The sequence below is a fragment of the Lagenorhynchus albirostris genome, chromosome 5 (assembly GCF_949774975.1).
Source record: "Lagenorhynchus albirostris chromosome 5, mLagAlb1.1, whole genome shotgun sequence".
Taxonomy (NCBI): Eukaryota; Metazoa; Chordata; class Mammalia; order Artiodactyla; family Delphinidae; genus Lagenorhynchus; species Lagenorhynchus albirostris.
The window spans coordinates 36,033,786-36,052,411 of record NC_083099.1 but is presented as its reverse complement, the minus strand read 5'-3'; the positions used below and the strand labels follow the sequence as shown (position 1 = coordinate 36,052,411).

General features: G+C 37.5%; 1 protein-coding gene across 3 annotated transcripts in view; it reads right to left on the bottom strand.

The window, feature by feature from the left end:
* PIK3R4 (phosphoinositide-3-kinase regulatory subunit 4) overlaps window positions 1-18,626 on the bottom strand; it is a 74,037-nt gene that overhangs the window by 33,169 nt on the left and 22,242 nt on the right. For 2 of the 3 annotated variants that reach the window (XR_009540662.1, XM_060149866.1), the window contains exons 7-10: window positions 18,008-18,181; window positions 9,561-9,706; window positions 7,407-7,610; window positions 287-488 (exon numbers count right to left, since the gene is read on the bottom strand). Coding sequence is in view for 2 of the 3 variants with exons in the window: in XM_060149866.1 (XP_060005849.1) it covers window positions 287-488; window positions 7,407-7,610; window positions 9,561-9,706; window positions 18,008-18,181 (726 nt within the window). In the remaining variant the exon portion in view is untranslated. The remainder of the gene's footprint in view (window positions 1-286; window positions 489-7,406; window positions 7,611-9,560; window positions 9,707-18,007; window positions 18,182-18,626) is intronic. The other variant, XM_060149867.1, reaches the window with a different exon arrangement.

Genomic DNA, 18,626 nt, shown 5'->3' with positions numbered 1-18,626 from the left:
AAGCAAGAGGAGGGCTTTGGAGTCAGGCTTTGGTTTGAATTCTGACTCTGACACATACAGACCTGTGAATTTGGAAGGTTATTTAATTTCTTAACTGTTAGTCCACTTCTCCACTTTTCCTCCCCCAAATCTTCCTACTATGTAATGGAGTCACTCACTCACTATATTTGAAAGTTCTATATCTGGGAAATGTGACTTTTTAGTTTTACTACTAATCAGCTAAAACTAGCCTTATGAAATAACTAATAATAACAAGCTAAACATACACACACATAAATGTACTAACCTCGCTTGTCATCTGGTTCCTGTTTGGTTTTAACAAGATCAACTTGTCTCCCAGTTATGCCTAAGGCTGCCAGGTCAATTACACCTTTCTGACTACTATCATGGAGATGGCTCTGGTCCACTATATTGGCCTTTGCTTTGTTAGATTTCATCATGAAGTCTTTCAGTGCCAAGAGTTTGTCTTCCTCTTCCTCCGTCATTCCCTAAAACCAAATGAAACCATATGTCCTAGGGGTTTTTTTTTGCAAGTAATATCAGGCCTCAAAATGACTGACAGCTGAAGGGTCAAACCACTCAGTTTAAACTTTCAGAGTCAATGTAAAATGAAGCAAGCAAAGGCAAGAGAAACAGAAATTTATCAATAAAGAACAACATCTCATAACTCTGATCTCCCAGACACTCTCCCTCTATTGTGGCATCTTCTACCTTGTATCATGATTTATATCTTAACATTCTTTCTAAAAGGCGACATTCAAATATAATTCATTTTTGAAATCTCCAAAGAACTTAATACAGTGCCTGGTAACTAGCAGATCTTTAATATATAACTTTGAATAAAGAAACATTTAGTATCTAAACAAAAATTCTGGAAATATAATATGAAGCAAAAGAAAGCGTATGTACTTCAACTTGGTCCCTAGATGTGTTGAGAATACGCAGTGTGACACTGTTGTGAAGGCACTCTGATATATAAAGCATTCTGCACACCTCAGGGACTGACAGGCAAATGTAAGAAACACACCCACCAGCATTCCAGGGTAACAGAATGACTGGAGTCAGGTTACCTCGGTTCAAGTTCCAGCCCCATTACTTACAATCTGTATGACCCTGGGCAAACTACCCACTTTCTCTGGACCTCTATTTATCTATAAAATGAGGATAATTACTAGCACCCATCTCATACGGTTATTATCAAATTTTAATAAGTTAATCCACCCCAGACACTTCAAATTGTCTGACAGCTAAAGAATACTAATTTAAATAACAAATTCAATGTGCAACTTAAATATTCTGGTACATGGACAGTTCTGCATTTTCTTAACTTTCCAACCATCCACAGACTCCTCTAGAATGTTTTTATTATGCAAACGAAAAAAAATAAAATGACAATTCCCTAAGGCCTCGATATAAAATCCCTCTAAAACTGGAGTTTAAGATAATAGTCACAATCTGCTGGCACAAGAGGACATAAACTCTAGAAAGTCAGAAAGCTAAGAAATTCCTTGTTTCTTAAAATAACATTAAAGTAGTGATACAATAATTATAAGGGATCCTTGACTGAGTATTTTCCAATATTAACCTGAAATTCATTTACTTACACTTCTCCTAAAATTTGCCTAGACAATCTTACAGCTGTGGTAAGAGTTCTACTCTTTTTTTTTAGTCTATGTTTCAGCTCACAAGGAGGCTCTGCTTTAGTCCACACAAGGGAAGGCCATCATAAGGCCATAATGAAGGCTGAAGCGGAGAGATACCCCAACCGTGGAGGAGCTCTGAACATATTTTGCAGAGCAAAAGCAGCCAGACACAAAAGTCACATATCGTACGATCCCATTTACATGAAATATCCAAAACAGGCAAATTCATAGAAACACAAAGTAGATTTACTGGTTGCCAGGGGGAGAAGCAAACGCAGAAATGACAACTAACCGGAATGGGGTTTCTTTTTAGGCTGATGAAAATGCTCTGGAATTAGACAGTGGTGATGGTTTCACAACTTTGTGAATACACTAAAAACCAGTGAATTGTACACTTTCAAAGAGTGAATTTTATCGTGTGTGAATTATATCTCTATAAAAAATGTTAGAAGTGCACCATCAAAAAAAGAAAAAACCCTGACAAGTACAATTACAAGAAAGGAAAACTGAAGGACAAGTCATTCATGAGTCTAAATAAAAAAAATTAAAAAAAAATAAGTATCAGCAAACGAAATCGACTGCAAAAAAACATTTTGCATAATATTTATATTACTTTATATTATTGAGTTTATTATTTTTATGTATTTTACAATAAAAGTGTATTTAAATATAAATATAATATGCTTAAGTTGTGATTAGTCAAAAAATCTAGGTATAAAAGGTTGATATGACATAGGAAAATCAGTATAGTTAACCACATTAACAATATAAAAAAAAAACATGCAATGATCTCAATAAAGACATTTGATAAAATTTAACATTCTTCCACAATAATCCTCTTAGCAAGCCAGAAATAGAAGAGAATTTCCTTAATCTAATAAAAAGATTGTACCAAAAAAACTATTAACAAACATCACACTAAATAGTATAATGTTGAGAATTTTCCCACTGAGATGAGAAATAAGACAAGAATGCCCACTATCACAAATTCCATTTACACTACACTGAAGATCCTCCTCATTTAAATAAGGCAAGGAAAACAAAAGGATTCACATAGGGGAAAAATGAGTAATATTGTTACTACTATTCACACATGGTAGGACTGTGAATGTACAAACTCAAAAGAAGCACATAAGCAAGTTATTAGAATTGCTAAGTCAGACAAGGTTGCTGGATACAAGATCAGTGAACAAATTTTTTCTATATACCAGCTGCAAAAACAATTTTTTAATATACCAATTATAATAGCATTAAAAGTCAAATACCCAAAATATTTATAATTAAAGATGCATAAAGCTCTACAAAGTAAACCATAAAACATTATTGTGATATATTAAAGATCTAATTAAATGAAGACACGTACCATGTTCATGGACTGGAAGACTCACTGTCAAGATCTGATTCTCTCCTATAGGTTCCAATGCAATCTCAATCAACATACCAACAATTTTTTTTTATTGAAGTGACAAGATGAAATATTTGGACACATCATTTGGAAAATGTATATGGAAATGCAAAGGACAAAGGACAGCCAAGACAATCTTGAAAAAGCAAAACAAGCTGGGAGATTCTGCTCTAACCAAAGGTCAAGCCCAGCAAAGTGCAATGCTAATGTGAGTCCATTAACATGCCCTCAGACTTCTGCTTCCGACCATGATGTATAACAGGGACAAGATTTACCCTCCCATTTTAAACAACTTTAAAACCAGAGAAAAAAATATGAAACACTTTCAGACACTAGAAAACAGGAAGCACATGGCTGTGATTCCCCAAGTTAAAGGTGAGTCCTATGACTGTCCCAGCTTACTCTGTGAAGAGTTTCCAGGCCATGGAACTCAAATAGGATTCAATAAAGCCACGTTCAAGAGACAAATCAGAGTTCCAGGAAGCCAAAAGACTAAATGTGTGGGGCAGAGACCTGGAGAAGGGGGACGTGGCACAGAGCAAGAGCTATGGTCAGGGCTCCTCCAGCCTTCCACTGAGTGCTGAACTACATGTGTGTGAACAGGATCACCTGGGACCAGAGAAAGGCAACCAGAAAGCAGTAAGCCAAACAATTCCAGAGCTCACACAGGGCTGGAGATCACTCATGTTCCTACGAGCCAGAGATGAGAGACCTCACCAGACAGAGCATCATGTCCTCACAAGTCCTTAGCAGTCAAGCTAAATTGGCCACTGACCCAAGGTTGCTCTGGATCTGCCCTAACAAAGCTCAATAACAAGGCTTAACAGGATCAAATCAATTCCAAGTAACTTTAACTGTAGAACAAATCTAACACTATACAGCCATCCACAGGATCCCTGTGGATAACAAAATACACAGATGCTCAAGTCCCTTATACAAAATGGCAGCGTAGTATTTGCATGGAACCTACACACATCCTCCTATATACTTTAAATCATCTCTAGATAACTTACAATACCTAAAACAATGTAAATGCTATGTAAACAGTTGTAAATACAACTATGTAAATAGTTACCAGCACGAGGCAAATTCAAGTTTTGCTTTTTGGAACTTTCTGGAGTTGTTTTTTTTTTTTTCATATTTTCGATCCACAGTTGGTTGAATTCATGGATGTGGAACACATGGATATAGAAGGCCAACTGTATAAAGGGATTCAGCACCCAACAGCATAAAAGTCACAATCAACAGAGAATGCAAAATGGATGGCCAGGAGTCAGAGGTTAGAGGAAAACTTACATTTTATTATACATTTTATTATACTTACATTTTATTATATATCTTCTTATATACCTTTTCAATTTTACACCTTGTATCTATACTACCCAGTCAAAAAAATTTTTAATTAAAAATATTTAAAAGTTTAAAATGTCAAGTATTTGTCATTTTTTAAAGTAAAGAGTGAAATCATTTTGTACTCTGTATTAGTGTCTGATTTAATAAATAAGAAAAAAAAACCAGGGAGCTCTCATAGATGAGATCAATCTAAAACAGCCCTGCCATTTGTCATCTCCAGATGGTAAGACCTATTGAAAATCTGGAGTATAGGCAGATTCCAACTCCCACATGTTCCAAAAGTGTTCTTTAAGTCTGGTGCTCTGAACATACCACAGAAACAATGCTAGGCTGCTCTGGAAAGGCCTATTTTACTCACACTGTATCTCAAGTGTCCTCAAGTGGTCCTACACTAAAGAGCACTGCAGAAGCCCAAGTAAAAAAAAATTCTGCAGGAGGTTTCAGAATTCCCACTTGCGGAGGCTAAAAACATGTCTCTTCCCTCTGTATCCCTGACTTTAGGAAAAGGATTCAATTCCTACTTCCAAAGCGCCCCCTGGCTCCAAGCCTCTTCTAGTAATCCCAAGAAACTCGGTAGTGCAGGGACCAAAAAGAAGGAAAGGCAGAGAAAGGGCTCGCAAAGGACTGGAAGAGGTGAGCCGCCCAAGGACTTCTTCCTAAGTCCACATAAAACTCAAGCAAGGGCTTCCCTGGTGGCGCTGTGGTTAAGAGTCCGCCTGCCGATGCAGGGGACGTGGGTTCGTGCCCCGGTCTGGGAAGATCCCACATGCCGCGGAGCGGCTGGGCCCGTGAGCCATGGCCGCTGGGCCTGTGCATCCGGAGCCTGTGCTCTGCAACGGGAGAGGCCACAACAGTGAGAGGCCCGCGTAACGCAAAAAAAAAAAAAAAAAAAAAAACTCAAGCAAGCCTTCCAGCTTTAGCTCCCTGTCCTCTGTTTATTCTGAGAGGCAAGATGGCACAGTGGGAGACATGTGGAGTAAAGACAGGTTCAGGTTCCAATGTTAGCTTTGAAACTTACTGAACTGTGTGCACACAGGAAGTTAATTAACTAGGCTTGCTGAGCCTCAGTGTTCTTATCTAATAAAATGGTGCTAACTATTGTTCAAGCTTATTTCAAGGACAGTCACACAATATAGAAGGTATAGACTCACTGTATGTCCTCAAACAACGGAAGCCAGTGTTGCGCTGTTACTTCTGAGGACCTCAGATACTCTGGCCTGCTGTTCCTTCCACCAGCAGCAACTACACCTTAATAAAGAGTATTCCTGCCCCTGAGGAGTCTCCTAAGATTATTATTCACAGAAACAACATAAAACAGGGAATTCCATATTCCCCTTTTCCACTCATACAAATGAGAGATGAATGAATACATCAAGCACTGACACGTAGAGGAATACAAGTCAGTGGGTTTAGTGATTTCATCATGGCACCAGTGATGGGGGCTGGCACCAAGGCAGCAGCAATGGTGGGAGGGTTTGAGAGAAGAGCAGTAGGAAGCAGGAAGTAGAAAGGCTATAGAAATTGTCCTGTCCCTCTCCCTCCTTTTACCCATGGCAATGGAAAACTGACACCTGCAGCAAGGTGAAAAGCAAGTATTAGGAACTGCAGTGGCTCCCTGAAGTAACTAATGACTTACAAAGAAGAGAAAACTTCAGTATAGAAGCTTTCAACTTAATATACAGGATTTGCAGGAGAGAGAATAATACAAAGAATCGCACCACCCAAGCTCAAAGAAACATCTAAATTGGAGTGGTTTTTACTGCATGCTGAAATCTTGTTAAGGATTACTTACTCAGGAGAAACAACTGAAAAATGTGATTCAATACCCAATTTTCCATAAACTGGAAAATACATCTAATGTACAAGCCAATGTCAAAAGAAAACTCAAAGAAAAAGCTCTCTGGCAATTCAAGTCACATCAAAGGGAAGTCCTCTGAAATACAGGAAATAGAACCACTGGCCTAGAAGGGACATTCAGAGGCAGCTCTAGTTTCCAGATAAACTTAGACCTAAAAGAACCAAGACGGTTATTGACCAGCCTCCCACAGAAGCCTATTCCAACATTCAATCACCCAAACCAATGTCTGGGCATCAAACAGCACTGTACATTCAGTGACAAGTACAATACATGAAAGGATTTACAGCCCAAAGCTGACCAATTCTCTCTCTGCGATGGAAGTATTTTCTCATCTTCTTTTCTCTTAGACAAGACAATGACTGATACTCATTCTCTTAAGCAAGACGTCCTGCAGACTTAAGGACAGTCAGGTGTCCCTCAGTATTCACTTTAAGTCTCAAAGAACATTTATTCAGAAACCATAGCCTTTATTTCTAACCAGTTTCACTCCTACCTTGTCTTCTCCAGGATCTACACATCCCTCCTAAAACAGGATGCTGAATCTAGATTTAATATTTCTAAAGAGGACTTACTAATGCCAAGCATAATAAAAAGATTATTTCCTAATTCTAACGAGATTTGTTAAAAGGATCCAAATTCACAGACTTTTAAGATACAGCAGTAAACTGCTGGTTTATTCAATCTAAGACGCATTACAAACCCCAGTTATTTTAGCTGTTTGCACATAGTGAAGACTCTCTAAATTCGAATTGAAATAAACCAGGATTTTTCTGCATTGCATCTGTGTTTTGTAATGTTCCTTTTAACTGAATTTCATTATATTTTTGATGAAATATGAAATGCAATCAAGAATATTACTTAAATCTAAGGTTATACCTACTCTTTCCCTCATTTACATAGCCAGTAATCACAAAAAAACTTACTAGGTCTCTCATGATTCCTTTATTTAGCTCAATCCAATGCCTTATCATCATTATAATATGTCTTAGATACCAAAGCAAATGCATATTTGCCAGATTTATTTACTCATTTGTTATGATACAACTTAATCAAAATATTTTTAAATATTTTTAAGAGTGACATGTATACCTCAATGTTTTTATAAATTTTGCATTTAAATGTTAAGATTTCAGAAAGATGATACAACCTGTGAGAGCAATTTCTTCAGAAGCTGTGCTATGGCAGGGTCCTCAGGTGGAGGGCAGTCAGGAAGAGACCCATTTCGTTTCTTCTGACGCATGTGAAGATGTCTGAACAAGCTAGTAATATCTTTAGACCTCAAAGCATAATCAAATATAGAACGACTTACTGGCTCTTTTAAAACACTGAGTAGAACAAGTTTTCTTTCAATCTATATTAGAAAAATGAAAAGAATCAGCCAAAGATACAACATAGAGTACATCTGTTTTCAAACTCAATAAATACATAACCTGTGTAAAGTTAACATAGATATTCATTTTCTAAGAAAATGGGAGATATCAATATCTGCAATTTTTGCTTAGAAGAAAAAAGAATACCAGTGACCTTTAGAGAGCTAGGGTATTTCTTCATTCATTGTTAGCATCTGAGTAGACATCTGTGTCTATCATACTTGAATACTACTAATAAATACTCAGACTAGAAAAGTTTAGATCCCAAGTTTTCTAGATCCCAAAATGTCAGATGACTTCCCAGATCTAAAAAGTACCTGCAGTTCACAGGTCAAGTAGCCAAAAGTACTGATCCAGAGAAGATGCTCAACAGCCACAGGGCCACCCTTCAGTCATCAGGTTTTCCCAATAGCTTCAACCACTTCTAAAAAACATTACTCTCTCCACAGAGTTCATAAAATCCCTCCTTTTTTAATCCCCAAGAATATTCTCCTTGCCAATGCACTTACAATAAAAAGGATGAGCATTACTAAACAGTAACCAAGAGGACTTTCTTTAGATATATTTAACTACCTGGTAAGTTGGCCAGTAGAAACCAGCATAAAAAGGTATCTTTTGTCTAATCCAAACTGCAGAAAGGTAAAAATTATGAAGCATATAATCAGTCTCTCAACTCCTGAGCCTGGCCTTTCAAAATATAAAACAATGATAAAAGCAAAAAGTAATAATAATAATAATTTCTGAGAAAACAAAGAGAATGGTGATTTCTAACAAACCACTTATATATCAGATTTATTTTAGTAAGCCACAACTAAAAGTTATTACAAACACATGCAATTTTCAATCCCCGAAACACTTTCTCTTTCTTTCATTATGAGTTTAAGAGCCAAACTTCTAAATACAATATGTAGTCAAAGTAGTAGGAATCTCTAGACCTGATTTCCAAGGAAGCCTTAATAAACTTCAAAAAGTGGGGACATATTTTCTAGCAATATTATCCATCTTTCACGGATATATAAATTTTTCTTGGGATAAAAATTTTAAAATCTACAAACTCTATGAAATAGAGAATGATGATTTCACAAATTGGATTAATCTATTATGAAAAGTAAGGACTGAAGGCAGTCAAAGCCACTTGTTTGCAGAGGATATCCATGGCCATTTTCTCCAACCACAGGGAAGGCACACTGGGCCTTATACAAGTAAGAGAAAGCTAGAGAGGAATGGGAATTTGCAAAAGCAAAATTAGAGTTTTAGTAAAAAAAAATAGGACATTTTAGGATGTTTTAACAGCCAGAATCATCTCTCAACAGTCCATTCAATTTAAATATCTATTTTGATAGTTGGCTGTCCAGCAAAATGAAGGGTATAAACACTGACAAACTGGTAAATAACTGCCTTGTACAAACCAAAGACCCAAAGTTTATCATCAAGTGCTACACTGCTTGGTAAGCGGGGGGAGGGAGGGAGCAAGAGGGGTGGGGTAGTCATTAGATTTAAAAAAAAAAACAAAAAACAGAACCAGTTAGTGCTCCAAAAACAAACTTCTGAAAAATCCTTTTTCAAATTTATTATAAATGTGGAGTTGGACTGAAATCAGTTGTACTTTTATGACAAAAGCAGGTCCATTAATATACGTTTCTGCTATATTTCACTTAATACCAGATGCTTTACAACACTGCACAAAAGGAAAAAGGATGAACTACCGAGTGCTGCGTTACATACAACATGATGTACACGTAAGTCTCTTGAACTTCTCTCACCTTCCAAAGTGTTTGTTCCATTAACATTAACTAACTTGAAAGGAATGTGAAAATGCTGTAGCCCAATTTAAATCTTTAAAATTTTAAATAAAAATAGGACTCTCTAAACCTTTCTTTAAAGGGGCACAGTTTGGAGGGAAGATTGATTCTAAGTTGGAACATGCATACCTGTATTATTGGTTGAGTAATATATGGGTCAAGGTAAGGCATCAGTTTGCAGTAGACATCAGCTGTGCTTATTTGGTGAGCTACCACTGTGATAAATCCCACAGCACCATAGCGTATCCACAGATTGGGATGACACAGAAAGGGGGCTAAGAGGGAAAAAAAGGTATGGATTAAACGATGTTCATAAACAGTCTCACACTATCAAGATAAACAAATTTTCACCTTATAACACAATTGATAAAGAGATTATACCAAATGTTACTATCAGGTTTCCTTCATATACTCAATTATCCTGGGACTTAAACTGAACCAAGTGAACATACTGCTATTATAATATTTCCTACCATAAATATCAGCAATACCATAGAAGAGTAAAAATAGCTACCTCTTTTCTTAGGATTTAAATTGTTATATTTTTAGTCAGGGCTGAAGATCAGTGGGCATATATACTCATTTACAAGACTAGGTTAAAAACTATTGGAGAGAGACATAAAAAGTCCCAACAGCCCAACAGCATATAGCAAACTATTACTCCCCCACCCAATACCTCCACAAAGTCCAAGGACATACCATTTACAACATAAAGGACAAAGAAACTGAGTTGTTTCTCCTCCAAGCCACAGCTTAAATTAAGGGAATGATTTCGCCTGACTGACATTCTTTTTAATGCAAAGATTTGATGACATCAAATACAGTACTCATAAATTCATTCACAAGGCGTTATGAATGGAAACTAAAAGCCACAAAACATATGATGCTCATTCTTAAAGAGTTTAAGATATAAGAAAATTAAATGAATATCTTTTCACAGCTTTTATTTTAACTATTTTCTGTACTACACCTAAAGTCAATGATTCAACTAAGATTCAGAATAAAATTCAAACATCCAAACTAACCTGATTTAGAATAAAATTCAAATTTCTAAAAGCAAAAAAAAAGTACTTGTTCTGAGGATGTAAAAGCATCGGCATTTAGAGTATACAAATTTCAAAAGAAATTCAGGCTAACAGAGAAATAAGAATATTATCACAGTGATGTCAACATCATGGTGGAGTGAGATGCTCCCTTTGTGTCTCCCCTTTAATATACAACCAGTAAAACATCCACAACTCAACAAAGGTGCCTCTGTCCAACACACCAGATGCAGGAGAATTCCACTTATCTGTACATCTAGAGGTGGGTGGACTGGAACAAACAGAGGAGGTAGAACCAGGAGAACAGTATAGGTGGTGACTGTAGTCCTGGACCTCTGACCATGGCAGCTAAGCCTGCAGCCCCAGAGAACATGGTAGCAGCAGGGGAGGTGTACACATGACTCTGCCCTTCCCCCACAGCAGCAATCACAGGTAACTGGGCAGCAACAGCAGTGGGGCCTGAGACCCCATCCCTCCAGCCACAGAGGCACCCACAACTCTGGCCCCCCACACCTCCACCCACAGCAGCAAAGCCCTCGAACCTTACAATTCCAGACACGGCAGAGATGCCCATGCAATCCCAGCTCCACCCCATCCTCCCCCTCACCCTGTGACAGTGGAGCCTGAGACTCAGAGGATCCTGGACATGGCAGGAGAGCTCACTATCCTGGTGCCCCAGGCAATGATGCCAGCAACACTGGCAGCAGCAAAGCACCAACAACACCAGAGGCACAAGAAGCAATAATGAGGTCACAGGGCGACACCTCTAACAGAGGCAGTGGAGGGTGGAAACTGTAGACTCTCAAATATAACCAGAGGCAGCTCAGGTAAAAGAAATTAAAAACCTGTGCTGTCGGGCCACTTACTGGAAAACAAAGAGAAAGACCTCTAACTTCCAACCTGTTGAGTCATTACAATCAAGTAGAAAGGTTTTTACTACTTCAAAGACACAGGAAGAGGAATAACTCATCAAGCACCATGAAGAACCACAATAACACTGTACCACAAAAAGGAAATGAAAATTCTCCAGAAACTAAAGTCAAAGAATACTGAGATCTGACAGAGAATTCCAAATAGCTGTCATGAAGAAACTCAACGAGCTACAAGAAAACTCACAGAGACAGTTCAATGAGCTCAGGAATAAAACTAATGAACAGAAGGTACACTTTACCAAAGAGACTAAAACTCAAAAAAAGAACCAAACAGAAATCTGAAGCTGAAGAACTCAATAAACGAGTTGGAGAATGCAATTAGAAAGCACTGGAAATAGAGCAGACCATATGGAAGAGAGAATTAGTGAGCTCAAAGATAGAAAACTAGAAATCTAAAAGTAGAAGAAGAAAGAGAAATAAGATATTTAAAAACTGAGGAAATTCTACAAGATCTATCAGACTCCTTTAGGAAGGACAACATTAGGCTAATAGGTATCCCAGGAGAAGAGAAGGAGAAGGAAACAAAGAGTTTATTTAAAGAAATAATAGCTGAGAACTTCCCAAGTCTGGGGAAGGAACCAGATATACAAGTCCATGAAGCTAAGAGAATACCTAATTACCTCAATGCAAAAAGACCTTCTCCGGGCTTCCCTGGTGGCGCAGTGGTTGAGAGTCCACCTGCTGATGCAGGGGACACGGGTTCATGCCCCGGTCCAGGAAGATCCCACATGCCGCGGAGCAGCTGCGCCCGTGAGCTATGGCTGCTGAGCCTGCGCGTCCTGAGCCTATTGCCCCGCAACAGGAGAGGCCACAACAGTGAGAGGCCCGAGTACCGCAAAAAAAAAAAAAAAAAAAAGACCTTCTCCAAGACATATTATACTAAAATTGTCAAAAATCAATGACAAAGAAAGAATTTTAAAGGTAACCTACAAAGGAACCCCACTCAGGCTACCAGCAGATTTCTCAGCAGAAACTCTACAGGCAGGAAGGAATGGAATAACATTCTCAAAACACTGAAAGATAAAAACTGTGACCCAAGAATACTCTAGCCAGCAAAGTTATCACTCACATATGAAGGAGAAATAAAGAGTTTCCCAGACAAACAAAAGCTGAGGGAGTTCATCAACACTAGACCTGCCATCTACCAGAAACAAAAAGGCAGAAGTAAATAGAACTTTGAGTAAGGTGATAGACAGACTCAGAAAATAGCAACTCTTTATAAGAACAGGTTTTTAAACACTTTATTATAGCATAATAAAGGAGGTTAAAGGGGGGAGGAAAGAAGAAAAACTAACTATAGCTACTTCAATTTGGTAACAAACTCACAACATAAAAGGGATCGTTTAAGACAACAAAATGACAAAGAGGGAAGCGGAAAAGGACAGAACCCACAGAGGTAAATGAAGATGCCATCAGTAGAAAAAGGATTATTTTACCTATGCGATGTTTTATACAAACCTCATGGTAACCACAAACGTAAATCTAGAGCACAGACAGGAAACATTAAAAAAATGAGGGGGCTTCCCTAGTGGCGCAGTGGTTGAGAGTCTGCCTGCCGATGCAGGCGACACGGGTTCGTGTCCCAGTCTGGGAAGATCCCACATGCTGCAGAGCAGCTAGGCCCGTGAGCCATGGCCGCTGAGCCTGCGCGTCTGGAGCCTGTGCTCCGCAACGGGAGAGGCCACAACAATGAGAGGCCCGCGTACCGCCAAAAAAAAAAAAAATTAGGAAACTGAGAAAAATATCACAGAAAACCACCAAACCAAAATGGCAAACAGAAACACAAGGAAAAAGAAACAATGAAGATATAGAGCAACCAGAAAACAAAAGATTAAATGGCAGTACTAAGTCCTCATCTATCAATAATCACCCTAAATTTAAATTGGTTGACTTCACCAATCAAAAGACACAGAGTGGCCAGATGGATTAAAAACAAGACCCAGCTATATGCTGCCTCCAGGAGACTCACCTCAGCTCTGCAGACAGACACAGGATCAAAGTGAAGGGATGGAAGATGACACTCCAAATTACAGCCTAAAGAGAGGGAATGTAGCCAAACTCATATCAAGTAAAATAGACTTCAAGCCAAAAAAAGGTAACAAAAGACAAAGATGGACAGTATATAACGATAAACAGGACGATTCATTGAAAAGACATAACAGTGATTAATACACATATATACACCTAACATAGGAGCACCAAAGTATACAAAACAATTATTAACAGACCTAAAGGGAGAAACTGACAGCAACACAGTAACAGAAAGGGCTTTAACACCGCACTTACATCAACAGGTAAATCATCATCCAGACAGAAATAAACCCACACATGTGGACAACAAAAGAGCACAGAACATACAATGGAGAAAGGACAGTCTCTTAAATGGTGTTGGGAAAACTGGACAACTACATGCAAAAAAGTGAAACTAGACCACTATCTCTCACCATACACAAAAATTAACTCAAAATGAATTAAAGACCTGAAAGCACACAACCACTAAAAGAAAACATAAGCAGCATGCTCTCTGACATCAGTCTTAGCAAAAATCTTTCTAGCTATGTCTCCTCGGGCAAGAGAAACAAAAGCAAAAATAAATAAATGGGACTACACCAAACTAAAAAGCTTCTGCACAGCAAAAGGAACCATCAACAAAACAAACAGACAACCTACTGAGTGGGAGAAGATATATGCAAGTCATATATCTGATAAGGGGTTAATGTCCAATATATATAAAGAACTCATACAACTCAACAACAAAAAACAAACAACCTAAACAAAAAGTGGGCAGAGGAGCTGAACAAACATCTTTCCAAAGAAGACATACAGTTGGCTGGCAGACATATGAAAAGATGTTCACCATCACTAATTATAAGGGAAATGCAAATCAAAACTACAATGAGCCATCACCTCTCATCCGTCAGAATGGCTATTATCAAAAAGATGAGAAATAGTAAGTGTTGGAAAGGATGTGTAGAAAAGGAAACCTCATATACTGTGGGAATGTAAACTGGTGCAGCCACTGTGGAAAACAGAGTGGAAATTTCTCGACATTTAGAACTACCATAAGATCCAGCTATTTGGGGGTATTTATCCAAAGAATAAGAAAATACAAATTCAAAAAGATATATGCACCCCTATGTTCACCATAGCTTTATTTACAATAGCCAAGATATAGGAGCAACCTAAGTGCCCATCAATGGATGAAGATGTGGTATAAATATGCAATGGAATATTACTCAGCCATTAAAAAAAGGTGAAATCTTGCCATTTGCAACAACGTGGATGGACCCTGAGTGTATTATGCTAAGTTAAATGTCAGACTGAGAAAGAAAAATACCATGATTTCACTCATATGTGGAATATAAAAAACAAACAAACAAAAAAAGTAAAATAAATGAACTAAACCAAACCAAAGCAAGCATATAGATACAGAGGACAGAGTAATAGTTACCAGATGGGGAGGGGCAGGGAGGAGGGCAAAATGGGTAAAGGGGATCAACTGAATGATGATGGACAGAAACTAAATTTTTGGTGGTAAGCACACTGTAGTGTGTACAGAAGTAGAAATATAATGTTGCACACATGAAACTTAAATGATATAAACCAATGTTACCTCAATAAAAAGTAAATTTAAAAAATAAGAAATGATTAAAAAAATACTATTTCATGCTAATATTACATATAAATAGGGGAAGAGAAGAAAATTGTTCAAGATATCTGTCTCCAAAGTTCTCCCATTTCCAATTCTTCTAACTACACATGGAGGTGGTTTTGATTATTTCATAAACACCCTGCAGCCTCTGAGATGGCCAACAAGGGAGGGCTGGTAGTTTCCCTCTCGCAACAGAGAAAATGAGGACTGGAAAAACCATTGAAAAACCTCCAAAAAAGAAATAAACTCAAGATGACCTGGCGGAGTTAGGCACTAGATGAGGCTGAATTAGTGGTCCCAATTCTTTGTGTTATCTCTGTTATACAGTCACTCTTGCCTGGTGCTCATGGTGTACAAAGGGTACTTCTCTTGTCCCTCCCTCTTGTCTCAGACACAGTACCTGCTCTAGCCAATGGAATGTCAACAGATGTAACACAAACAGAGGCTTGAAATGTATGGCAGAGCTAGGCTTCTGCCATCACCCAGAACATAACCTGGGAGGTTGCTGCCCCTCCAACCTGGGCCCCAGAATGAGACAGATAAACCACTATCACCACAGGCGTCTGGGAGATGCAAGGCCTAAAGCAGAGCCACCCACTGAGCTCACAGATGCATGCTGAGAACTTGACCGAAGGATTTACTGGGATTTTGTGGTTGATTGTTGTACAGCATTATTATATCAGTCAGTAGCTAACTGATACAAAGAACCTGCAAGACTCCAAATACAAGAAACCAGAATCGAGGATTTCCTATAAAACATCCAATACATTTCCAATTATCTGGGGACAAGCAGATGGAAAGGTGAGTTTTCACAATGTCTAAGTGGGAAGAGTGTAGTTTTTAATCATGATAATCACCACCACCACAATTCCCTTTAAGAATCACTACAACAGGCTAACCACGCATAAAGACAGAACAGAGAGATGCATACAGTTTATCACTTGTTTTAAGTAAGTAGGTGTTTCTAAGTTATTAAAAACTTTCTTCTTTTAAATAGTTTAAAATGCCAACAAATGACTATTTGCTTGATTTTTCTCAGCAAGGGTTTTTTCCCTCCCCACAGCTAGTACCAAATTCAGTTCCAGTTCTAAGAGAGCATCACACCCAAGAAGTTGTACCACATTAGGTTTATTCTATATCTAAAGATAATAATTTATTTTGATACTAAACTTAAGATACATGAGGACCCCATATGTTCATCCTATGACCAAGGACTAAAACCCATAGGACTCAGAAAAATTTCTGCAAAATTTGACAGGAGGAGTAAAAAACTATCTTTTATGATAATTTTTGCTTAAAAATGGATGGACATCCATTTTGCAGATAAATAAAATGCTAGTTATATGCCATATTAAATCTCAAAAATAATTTCCAAATAATTAGGCAACAGAAGGAATGTATTATGTGAAATTAGAATATACAAGCACATATTTATATACAAAGGATTTTCATTAGAATGAAGAAAATCAAAGTCGAAAGCAAGAAAAACTCGACCCTTAGGAGGTAATGCCACTTTCACAGGAGAAAAAAAGAAAACACTGATGTGAGAATTCACACAATGAGAATGAGCAGGAAAATATTCCAGGCAGCAAGATATGTGTGTTAAGATGATACATTTTCTCTTTAATATTATTATGAAAAGGGGTGCTTTCTACGTCTGCCTTACACTACACAGGATAAGAAATTCAAAAAACATTCTAACATCTTTCATTATATTAATAATTTTTGTTTCCCAAGCTATTAGCTCTTTTAAAAATTAAGAAGAAAACAGAGATGACTCCCTCAAGGTTTAGCACTCTGCAGCTTACACAAAAAATCAAAATCATTTCTGTGTAATAGAGATTTTTATCATGATTATGTTGCCAATACTTAAAACTTTTCTATTAAATTTGTCATTTTTTTAACATAATCATCAAAAAATTCAAACCAAATTAGTGTTACAAACTAAAAGAATGATTATAAATATTAAGAGTACAAAATAAGAAACCTACATATACTCAGATTTCCACAAAATTTTTCTTTTAAAAAGCTACATTCATGCCTAAAAACTTCCAGACATTTTATACCTCTCTACTATCTAACCATCTAATTTCAACTATCAAAATAAAAACTCCTTTGTCTTTTTTCTCTGAGGATTGCCTCAAGAAAAACCTATTAACCAAATCTAACTAATTCTGGCTTTCTATAAATTTTCTTGGCAAAGCATTCAGCAGCAATAAAGTATTTTATCTAAAAATGCAATTTCCTAAGATTTCATGTCTTCTCAGTACAAAGCCAACTTGCAATCTTATCCATACATTGATTACTTTCTTAAAATGAAGTGTTAAGAAGACTAAGAGCTTCTAATATTTTTAATTTTACAATGTGTCACATGTACCTGTTTGCTCTTATTCTGAATTTTAAGTTGATGGACCTAGATAACTGTTATAAAGGTCAAGGAATTAATTCCTTTCATTGTTTAATAAAATTACTAACAGTAGTAATGTCAATACTACGAATGCTTAACTGGAGATCAGTGCAATGACAGAAGTCACAGACAATCCTCCACATCCAGTTTCAACTTGATTAATGGTCAAGTGTCCAAAAACATAAGCTGACTCTTCAGAGCAGTTAAATACTTAATGCACATTGTGTTTCAAAAGAAAAAAAAATCTTCATTTTTCAAGGATCATCAAGACTTAACTACAGATTGAAACAAAGGTGTATTTCCCAACCTGGGCTGGAGGACCAGTGCTCCTGTGTGTGTGCCTACGTGTCGCTCACATACATACAAGCATGCAGGCATAAGCATGCACATGGGTGTGCACACACAGACACACACACAACAGGGACAATGAAGCTGAAAATCTCACTCTAGATTGCCTAGAAACTTTACAATGCCCTATCAGTTGTTATTTCTCTTACCACTCCCTAATTTTCCCATCCTAATTTTGAGAAACAAAAACTTACCAATATCACTGGCAAATTCATAGACATGGGGTTTTTGCAGCAGCCCTAACTGGCACATACAGGTAAGGGCATTAAGAGCTTTCACAATAACAAATTCCTCAGCATCACTAAGACCTTGTTGCAACAGGGGTTTGAGAATTGAGGAGCTTTGCCAGCCAACATAGGCGGCAACACCTGAAAAAGAGAAGCAATATTACATGACTGTTTTATACCTGAAAGTACAAATGCCATTAAGTAAAACAATAAAATTAATCAAAAGTCAAATGTATCGAGCAACAATCCAGGCAGGGACGCTGTATTTCCTACCCAGCAAAATAGATGAAAAAGACCCACACCAATGCAAATCTGCAAGAAATTCTGCGGCACCAAGGGAAAAAAAGATCCTATGAGCTTACAGAAAGAAAAATACAGATTCCCTAAAAAGGAAGTAGAATCACACTGGCATCAGATGATCTTCAGCAGCAATGTAGGCTAGAAGACAACAGGGCAAGACCTTCAAGGTTATGGGAGAAATTTTATACCCAAACTGTCAATAAAATAAGAAAACAAAAATAAGTCATTTTGAGACATGCCAGGACTATATGTGTTTACCTCCCATGCAAACATTTCTAAGAAAGTA